This window comes from Astyanax mexicanus, chromosome 20 (genome assembly GCF_023375975.1).
Source record: "Astyanax mexicanus isolate ESR-SI-001 chromosome 20, AstMex3_surface, whole genome shotgun sequence".
Classification (NCBI taxonomy): Eukaryota; Metazoa; Chordata; class Actinopteri; order Characiformes; family Acestrorhamphidae; genus Astyanax; species Astyanax mexicanus.
This window is the reverse complement of record NC_064427.1, coordinates 1,418,044-1,428,884: the sequence shown is the minus strand read 5'-3', so window position 1 is coordinate 1,428,884 and position 10,841 is coordinate 1,418,044. Positions and strand designations below refer to the sequence as shown.

Genomic DNA, 10,841 nt, shown 5'->3' with positions numbered 1-10,841 from the left:
AAGCACATTTTTATTATTAAAACAATTTATGTAGGACTTAAGACTTATTCAAGCAAAAATCACTGAAATGTGAAATTATCTAATTTTAAGGCAGTAAATCTTATTTTTAAACATTTTTGTCTTATTAAATATTGTAGAATTTTTTAGATTTAGATTATTTTAAAAATAAAGATCTTAATCAGTCTTACTTAAAATTTGTTATTTATTAATTCATTTCATAACTCCACAATTTATCTTATTTTATTAGCTGCTCGCATGTGTTTGGACAAGACCGGCTTTTTTTTTGCTTTTTTTTGCGTGTTCTCATTGAACATTATCAGCGCAAATGTGAGCGAGTGGCTGTGTGTATGAGTTCATTTTTGATTAATTGATTAATATAATATTGATTAAACACCGCATTACATACTTGGCTCGCTTGTGTGTGACCGAGCGCGGCCTACGTCATTCTGCGCAGCTGCTGGGATTTGTAGTTTTAAAGGACTTCAAACCGCAAACCTGCGTTTTTATTTCCTTCACCTCTGTTTTTTTGGTTTTTGTTGTTTTGCGTTTTTCGGTGTTTAATTAACACTATCAGCACTGTTGTAAGTCATTTTCTGTATAGTTAGGTTTACTATAAATGCATTTATTCAATTTATTCAATTTTAACTCATAAGTTACGCCAGCTGGCAGCTTCCTACGTCACTGCGCAGCTTCTGGGATTTGTAGTTTTTAAGGACTACAATACCATACACACGCAGTAATCTCCGTCATCTCCGTTTTTCGCTGCTTGTGTTTAAAGTTCAGGGCTCGATATGAGCAGAATCAGCAGGTCTGTGAGCGACGGGCAGCACGGCTGGGTTTATTATTGATTTATTGATCCAGTAATTGAGTTTATTGATTAGTTACACCTGCTGGCCTGCTTTAGCCTGAAATCTGATACTGTATGAAGCTTCCATGAAGCCAAAAGCAGGCAGGAATATCAGCCTAAACTAATGTTCTGCTGTTTTCAGGGTTTACAGGTGAAATAAGTGGAGTAAAGGAAGGTTTATCGGCTGTATTTGTCGGGTTTTTCGGGCTGTCAGTCGCTGTAGCTGCTAAATCCTGCTGGAGCTGATTCTACTGACTGAAACCAAACCAGGTACAATTACAGCTAGACCCATAAATATATACAGCTCTAAGAACACTTCAGTTTCTAAATCAGTTTCTTTTTTTCTTTTTTTTTTTTTTTTTGCTATTTATAGGTTTATGTTTGAGTAAAATGAACATTGTTGTTTTATTCTATAAACTACAGACAACATTTCTCCCAAATTCCAAATAAAAATATTCTCATTTAGAGCATGTATTTACAGAAAATGAGAAATGACTGAAATAACAAAAAATAAGCAGTGCTTTCAGACCTCAAATAATGCAAAGAAAACAAGTTCATATTCATAAAGTTTTAATTCTTCAGAAATCAATATTTGGTGGAATAACCCTGGTTGGTTTTTAATCACAGTTTTTTTTCATGCATCTTGGCATCATGTTCTCCTCCTCCACCAGTCTTACACACTGCTTTTGGATAACTTAATGCTGCTTTACTCCTGGTGCAAAAATTAAAGCAGTTCAGTTTGGTGGTTTGATGGTTTGTGATCATCCATCTTCCTCTTGATTATATTCCAGAGATTTTTAATTTAGTAAAATCATCAAAGAAACTTAATTTTGCGTATATATGTGCATATATGTATAGACACACTAAATTATTATTATAAATTATTTGTGTAAAGAATAGTCTGTTAGGTATATTGAATGCAATACCATATTTTGACAATATTTTATAAATGAACCATTTATTTACATTTACCTTGAATTAAAGTCCTTTTCCAGAGAGACTCTAAATCCCCCCCAAAAAACAGACTGTCGCTTTAATATCTCCAGGGCTAATGATATTGGGTGTCTTCTCTGTACGTAAGCAGATTATTTGCAAACATTATTTTATCTTCTCCATTAATACTCAAAAACAACACTGTAGAATAATAAGAATGCGCTATGTTTTAAATAATAGTTTAATCCATATGGTGAGTAATTGTAAGCAGAAAGTGTAGGCTGAGTGAACAGGTAAAGATATTTAGAGGTGTGGTTGTAATATTTTATACAATATTAATCATTTTTAATAATATTAATAATAATGTAATATATTTTTATAGTTTGTAGAGCTTGAGGTTTTCACATGCACTCCTTACACGTGAGAAACTACAGAAGCTTTACCTTAAATAACCTCATCTCTAATAAGCTGCTGCAGTGCGACCTCTGCTGGACAACTGGGCTCATAGCAACATCACCAATTCTCTCTGTGTGTGTGTATATATATATAGTTACAGGTATACAGTGAATAGTGAATATTTGAGTAATGTTCTAATCCAGATTATGAGAAGCAACAACTACTCAACTAAATACTAGAAGAAGAATTTCAGGAAGTTTGAAAGTATTCTCAAGTGCAGTTGCAGCAAAACCCATCAAAAACATTATAATGATGGAACTGGCACTCATCAGGACCAACCCAGGAAAGGACAAGCGAGAGTTTCCTACAGAGTATTTATTAGGTTTGTTTAACACTGTTTTTAAGTTACTGCATGATTCCTTAAGTGTTCCTTCATAGTCTCCATATGTATATGCATAACTATATAATAAATAATATATGTGTATTGTATTTCTATACTATATTTTTTCCGTAATGTGTTTATACTGTTTTGTATTGATGTGCAGGAGGTATGGAGGACTCTATTGAGATCTTCCTGCAGGAGCAGAACTGCACGTTACTCCGGCGGTACCGGGAGAACCGGACCCTCACCCTGGTGACCGGAGCCGTGTTCTCCGGTGTGTACGGGCTCTGGGTCATGTTCTGCATGCCCGGGCTGAGGGTGCCCTTCAGACTGAAGGTGCCCTACCTGCCCTCCACCAGCGCCCAGACCCAGAACGTCATGAAGCTGCTGGACGGGCGGCGAGGCCGGCTGGCTGATCTCGGCTCTGGAGACGGGAGACTGGTGGGTCAACATTAGGGGTGGACGATACGGTTAAAAAAAAAAAAAAACATTATATAAATAATATTAATATCACGATATTTCGGGAAATTCTGTGATCATAATATTCTTGCCTTTTTTGACCTTTAAAAAGGCATTTCAAAAATATACTACTGAAACAGAGAGATTGTTGGTTTGAATCCCGGTTATGCAGCTTGCCATCAGCTGCTGGAGCCCAGAAAGAGCACAATTAGCCTTACTCTCTCTCTCCCTGGGTTGGTAGATAGCCCTCACGGTTTCAGCTGTGCTATAGGCAATATTCAATAAGTTTAATCAATCAATCAATCAATCAATCAATCAGTCAATAATACCGCCCCTCTGACAGCCAACTATCCGTATCCCACTGCTATCAGAGACACACTGCTCAGCCCAATCAGCTCTCCCTCCTGCACTGCCTCTAAACCCATACATCACCACAACAACAGTGTCCTCCCAAACTATTTCTCCCATTTTTATTTTTATTTTTATTTTAGCAGTTTTTTTTATTTAAGTTGAGGTTGGAATCAGCTAAAATCAGGGGATTTAATTGCTCTTTAATAGCAGTTGTTCTGTTTCAGGTGTTTGCGGCGTGCTCCTCAGGGTTCCAGTGCACCGGGTTCGAGATTAACTCCGTGCTGCTGGCGTACTCTCGAGGCCGGGCGTGGTGGAGAGGAATACCACACACTAAAGCCACCTTTATAAACCAGGATTTCTGGAAGGTGTTAAAGATAAATATTGATCATAATTTTGACTGATTGTTCAGATTATTCTGTGTTTTACAGTTTATCACTGTTTAACGTCTCTCTTCATGCAGACAGATCTGTCCAAATACTCGAACGTCATTGCGTTCCTGGCACCTGATGCGGTAAGCCCCTCCCACTGGGCACTATTAGCTGCCTTTTGATGCCTTTGCATTTTTTCCTCATTACTGTACTGTACTGTATCAAGTAAAAAAATGACTCCAGTGGAGACCCTAATTACAAATGATAATAATATAAATGTTTTTTTAAATCTTACTGAGGTGTTAAAGTTGGAATTCAACTGATTCTACAAAATTTCTGCATGACCAAAGCCAGAAACTTTATTTGTAATCAGAGGTCACAATGTATACAAAGCAAATATAGTCATAATTATTATTAATTTTTAACTGGATTAGAGTAATTTTCACCATGAATTGTATTTATTAATTATCTTACAGTTCCTTTGAAAAGTACTGGAACTCTGAGGCCATTCCCTTTATTTCTGCAGTAGACAGACTTTTGGGTTTAAATGTTAAAACCAAAATTAAAACCAAAATCTTATATTAAAACTTCATTAAAAAGCTTCTCTGGTATCAGACAGTGAATCCGTCACCATTTATCTGAACTGTAGTTTCATTCTCTAGAGCTGTGAATATCTGTGGGCAGTTCTTCAGAACTGAGTGTCTCACCGCCCACTCAACACTGCAAATAACCTCATCAACCATTTAACCCTTTACACTGCAGAGTCATCCTGCATCACCCTGATCTTTCAGCTCCACCACTACAGAGAAACAGGACCTGATGCAGCTTAATCACACTGTCCAATCACACAGTCCCCGATCACACAGTCCCCGATCACACAGTCTAATCACACCGTCTAATCACACCGTCCAATCACACAGTCCCCAATCACACAGTCCCCAATCACACAGTCTAATCACACCGTCCAAACACACAGTCCAAACACACAGTCCCCGATCACACAGTCCCCAATCACACAGTCTAATCACACCGTCCAAACACACCGTCCAAACACACAGTCCAAACACACAGTCCCCGATCACACAGTCCCCGATCACACAGTCCCCAATCACACAGTCCCCGATCACACCGTCCAATCACACAGTCCCCGATCACACAGTCCCCGATCACACAGTCCCCAATCACACCGTCCAATCACACAGTCCCCAATCACACAGTCCCCAATCACACAGTCCCCGATCACACCGTCCAATCACACAGTCCCCAATCACACAGTCCCCAATCACACAGTCCCCAATCACACCGTCCAATCACACAGTCCCCAATCACACAGTCCCCAATCACACAGTCCCCGATCACACCGTCCAATCACACAGTCCCCAATCACACAGTCCCCAATCACACAGTCCCCGATCACACCGTCCAATCACACAGTCCCCGATCACACAGTCCCCAATCACACCGTCCAATCACACAGTCCCCGATCACACAGTCTAATCACACCGTCCAATCACACAGTCCCCGATCACACAGTCCCCAATCACACAGTCCCCAATCACACAGTCCCCGATCACACAGTCCCCAATCACACCGTCCAATCACACAGTCCCCGATCACACAGTCCCCAATCACACAGTCCCCGATCACACAGTCCCCGATCACACAGTCCCCAATCACACAGTCCCCAATCACACAGTCCAATCACACAGTCCCCGATCACACAGTCCCCGATCACACAGTCCCCGATCACACAGTCCCCAATCACACAGTCCCCGATCACACAGTCCCCAATCACACAGTCCCCAATCACACAGTCCCCGATCACACAGTCCCCGATCACACAGTCCCCGATCACACAGTCCCCGATCACACAGTCCAATCACACAGTCCCTGATCACACAGTCCCTGATCACACAGTCCGATCACACAGTCCCCGATCACACAGTCCCCGATCACACAGTCCCCGATCACACAGTCCCTGATCACACAGTCCCTGATCACACAGTCCCTGATCACACAGTCCGATCACACAGTCCCCAATCACACAGTCCAATCACACAGTCCCCGATCACACAGTCCCCAATCACACAGTCCCCGATCACACAGTCCCCGATCACACAGTCCCCGATCACACAGTCTAATCACACAGTCCCTGATCACACAGTCCCTGATCACACAGTCCCCGATCACACAGTCCCCGATCACACAGTCCAATCACACAGTCCCTGATCACACAGTCCGATCACACAGTCCGATCACACAGTCCGATCACACAGTCCCCGATCACACAGTCCCCGATCACACAGTCCCCGATCACACAGTCCCCAATCACACAGTCCGATCACACAGTCCGATCACACAGTCCGATCACACAGTCCGATCACACAGTCCCCGATCACACAGTCCGATCACACAGTCCGATCACACAGTCCCCGATCACACAGTCCGATCACACAGTCCCCGATCACACAGTCCCCGATCACACAGTCCCCGATCACACAGTCCCCAATCACACAGTCCCCGATCACACAGTCCCCGATCACACAGTCTAATCACACAGTCCCTGATCACACAGTCCCCGATCACACAGTCCCCAATCACACAGTCCCCGATCACACAGTCCCCGATCACACAGTCCCCGATCACACAGTCCCCAATCACACAGTCCCCGATCACACAGTCCCCGATCACACAGTCTAATCACACAGTCCCTGATCACACAGTCCCCGATCACACAGTCCGAACACACAGTCCCCGATCACACAGTCCGATCTCTAAGTCTGATTATAGAGAGAATGTTTTACACAAAACTAACGTTATGGAAATGTTAAAAATAACATTCTCAAAACTAATATAAAAATATAAACCTTGAAACAAGTAAAATTGCAGCGCTGTTACCAAAAACACAATAATAATATGTATTATTATTAAATCAAATATTATTAAATAAAAATGTTCTAAGAACGTTCAGAAAACTTGACCCAAATGATTGTTAGGCGTGACCACTCACATTAATAAAGTGATTTTATTATGTCATGTTCTGTAACACTATTACTGTTACAGAACGTTAGTAAAAGTTTTTATGACGTTGTTCTCAGTTAGCTGCTCAGTCTGATCACAGGGTGCTGCAGGTCTGATGCTCTGCTCTGTGTTTGATCAGATGCAGGATCTGGAGGAGAAGCTGATGGAGGAGCTTCCTGATGACGGGCGGGTGGTGGTGTGCCGGTTCCCGCTGCCCCGCTGGCCTCACAGCTCCACCCGGGGAGCAGGTCTGGATCAGGTCTGGGCGTACGACGTCTGCACTGCTCGACACGGAACCCACACTTCCTCTCTGAAACCGCAGCCTAAATCGGACGTTGCTCAATAAAGCCTTTGTGTTTCACCTCACAGCAAGTCCATCTTACATCTTTACACAACTTAATATCACACGATAACGAAAGTAGAGAAGAAGAAACTTCTTAACTATTGTTTTAGATTATTTATGTTGCTTTATTCAGCAAGATACTTGTGCAACACAATTGCAAGATTCACATTATTTTAAAAACTTAGCAACAAAAATAAAAAATACTATCAGAATACCGTAATTAATTAAAAATACAGTAATTAATAGGTGTTATATGTTTGAGTAAAATGAACATTGTTGTTTTATTCTATAAACTACAGACAACATTTCTCCCAAATTCCAAATAAAAATATTCTCATTTAGAGCACAGTTTCAGTCAGAGTTTTCAGACCTCAAATAATGCAAAGAAAACAGGTTCATATTCATAAAGTTTTAAGAGTTCAGAAATCAATATTTGGTGGAATAACCCTGGTTTTTAATCACAGTTATAGGTATTATAGGTTTATATGTTTGAGTAAAATGAACATTGTTGTTTTATTCTATAAACTACAGACAACATTTCTCCCAAATTCCAAATAAAAATATTCTCATTTAGAGCATTTATTTACAGAAAATGAGAAAACAAGTTCATATTCATAAAGTTTTAAGAGTTCAGAAATAATTAATATTTGGTGGAATAATCCTGATGGTTTTTAATCACAGTTTGTTTCATGCATCTTGGCATCATGTTCTCCTCCACCAGTCTTACACACTGCTTTTGGATAACTTTATGCTGCTTTACTCCTGGTGTAAAAATTCAAGCAGTTCAGTTTGGTGGTTTGATGGCTTGTGATCATCCATCTTCCTCTTGATTATATTCCAGAGGTTTTCAATTTAGTAAAATCAAAGAAACTCAGAGTAAACAGACTCTCAGTAGTTGTCGTTGTCGTTGTCGTTTTCGTTTTCGCTTGGATCATAATTAGCGTAAATGTTGTTAACGTCGAGCGAGCTGTACGACAGGTAAACTCCGTCTTCATTGCTGGCCCTCAGGCCCTCAGGATTGGCAGGTCTAGCTGTGACGTTCACGTAGTCGTTTTCAGGGTCGTCGTCGCTCCAGTCGGGATCGTGAGATTCGTAGACGTGGTCCGACTCCCTGTGTTGCGTCTGGAACTGTTGGAAGCCTCCGCAGGGTTGGAGGTCCTCCTGAGATTCGTAGTCGTGGCCGGAGTCTCTGTCGCCTGAAGGTTTCCGAAACGACGGCTGGAAAAACACCGTCCTCCTTCTGCGCCTCCACCACCAAACCATCAGCCCAACCGCCAGACCCAACACCACGGCCCCGGCTACAGGTCCACCGATCACCCAGCCGCTGATCCCGACCCCACCGCCCGCTGATCCAGGGTCTCCGGTTCCGTTCTGCATGACTGTTTACAGCAGAAGATCAGCTAGATGAACAGAGAGAGAGAAAAAACATTAAATATTTAAACATTTGTGTTAAAGTTTAAATGTTCCTTCAAATGTGGCTTTTTAATAATAAAACAAAAAATCAAATATATAATTTGTGATTTTTATTTTTGTTCACTGCAGTGGAATAATTGTTTTTAACCCTTTTAGACATCATGTATTTTCTTCTTCTTCTTCTTCTTCTTCTTCTTCTTCTTCTTCTTCTTCTTCTTCTTCTTCTTCTTCTTCTTCTTCTTCTTTATGCTTTGTTGCACATAACACTAGTAACATTATTTGAGAGCTGTTTACCATCAGGATAGACCATGAACCAGCCAATGAACAAGTTTATAAACCAATAAAACAGGCCTGTTAAGGCAAATTAAAAGCTTTTTTTTTTTTTACTAATTTAACGTTGATTTAGAACACATTTTAATCATGTCTATTTTAGTTAATTGTATTTAATTGCTATATTGATTTTGTAGTAAAATATTAGAGTCTTCTTTTCTGTCAATTACAGACAGAAAACAGCATTCCTACGTTTTTTTTCATCACTGGAGATAATTCAGGTCTGAAAGGGTTAAAATTGTGTGTTTTTTTTTATTCTGTATCAATTTTATATAACATTTTTTACATTCTATTTCACAAATCATTTCTAATCTGTAAAAAATACTCATTAGCTGAGATGATGCAAAGATTAATTGAAAATTGAAAATTTAAATTAAAAAAATAAAATATAAAACATAAAATAAATTAATTATATCAAAATTAAAAGGTTGATATAAAAGCTAAAATATTACACACATGCTTCCAATGCAATTGAAGTAAAAAAACAACTATTAAATATTTTAGTTCATTGTATTTATTTGCTATATTGATTTTTTTAGAGTCTTCTTTTCTCTTACAGACAAGAAAAAAAACAACAACAACAACATAACTATATATCTATTTACATCACTGGAGATAATTCAGGTCTGAAAGGTTTTTTTTTTATTCTGTATAACTTTTTACATGCTATTTCACAAATCATTTCTAATCTGTAAAAAAAAGATGTGGTCATGCTTTACTTCATTGTGCAAATTTAAAAATTTCAACGCACTGTGCAGAGCTACGCTGCTATTTAAATGGCTGATAAATGTCTATTCTAATGGATAACAGATCTAATCTATGTAAAGTGCACTAGAAAAATACACAAGAAAGAAGTACAAAAGAGCACATGATGTTTATTTTAGTGGACACAGGCTCTTTAAGGGTAAAGGCTAAACTCTTTGGGCCCTATTTTAAATCCTGCACAAGGTGCATCAGGACGCTTGGTGCTATTTTACATTGTGCACCGTCTGTTTTCAGTTTCTTAGTTTTGTTCAGGTACATTTCTGCAGTATTGCTATATATCTTGGAAATGAAAAAAAAAAAACACAAAATCTTCACTGACTGAATACAACCTAGACAGATATATACGCCAACAGTCAGACGTTCATTGCTATCTTGGCAACACAAATAAAATAACATTGCTGTTCCCGTAAATGAGCAGTTTCCTCTGCTGAGAAGAGTTTGTTGAACACGTTCAGGTAGCTGCGCCGTTAAAATAGCAATCCACCAAAGACAGAGCTCACCTGGTTCTACTCTTAAAGAGAATGATGAGCAAGAGACACTCTGATTGGTTTAATAATTAACCACACTCACAAATTATTAAGAGAATTAGTACATGCATGTTGTGCTGTGTTTGGAGCCACGCAAGGTGTACTTTTCCCGTCGTTACGATAGCAAAGACACACTGACACGTTGCCCTAAATTAAGCTGCATGATGCACAATGGGTGATGGCTCGCCTACAGATCGCTAAAATAGTGCCCTTAAAAATAGAAATGAATAATCGAATGGTGACGGAATGATACCAAAGAAGAACAACATTTGGCTCTATAAAGAAAAATAGAATATAATATAGAATAATATATAATCTTCCTTCCAAATCAGGAAATTTGGGATATAACTTTGCCAAAAAAAAATAGGTTCTAGGAGGACCTAGGTTCTAGACATGGTTCAGATGATGCAATATATGTGTGTATTGCAATATACTGCAGCTTAATAGGGAAAATGGATCCGCTGTTGTTAGTAATGCATGCAGCATGTTTTAGTACAGTACTAAACGTTTTGATTTGAGCGTATATTTATATTTATAGTGATATATATATTTGAAAACTGTTGCGAGTAAAGCTCTTGTGTCTTGCCTTTAAATTTTACAGTAACGTCTAAAAGCTAAACCAGACCTCTACACAAGCGGTGTGGTCTGTGGCTTAAACATTCTGCTTACAACATTTCCTTTTAACCAATTTTATTCATTCGTACAT

At 39.4% G+C, this 10,841-nt stretch overlaps 1 protein-coding gene across 4 annotated transcripts; it reads left to right on the top strand.

The window, feature by feature from the left end:
- Positions 1-729: 729 nt before the first annotated feature.
- On the top strand, positions 730-7,123 carry LOC111194964 (ATP synthase subunit C lysine N-methyltransferase). 4 transcript variants are annotated; one of them, XM_049468574.1, is made up of 7 exons: positions 730-808; positions 990-1,117; positions 2,380-2,558; positions 2,722-2,999; positions 3,593-3,733; positions 3,829-3,879; positions 6,897-7,123. In XM_049468574.1, the coding sequence occupies exons 3-7, from the start codon at positions 2,486-2,488 to the stop codon at positions 7,101-7,103; spliced, it is 750 nt and encodes a 249-aa protein (XP_049324531.1). In that variant the 5' UTR covers positions 730-808; positions 990-1,117; positions 2,380-2,485; the 3' UTR covers positions 7,104-7,123. The 4 variants fall into 4 exon arrangements, with proteins under 4 accessions (XP_049324531.1, XP_049324532.1, XP_049324533.1 ...); XM_049468575.1 differs by having other exon boundaries at positions 770-860; XM_049468576.1 differs by lacking the exon at positions 730-808 and having other exon boundaries at positions 815-1,117; positions 6,903-7,123.
- Positions 7,124-10,841: the final 3,718 nt, after the last annotated feature.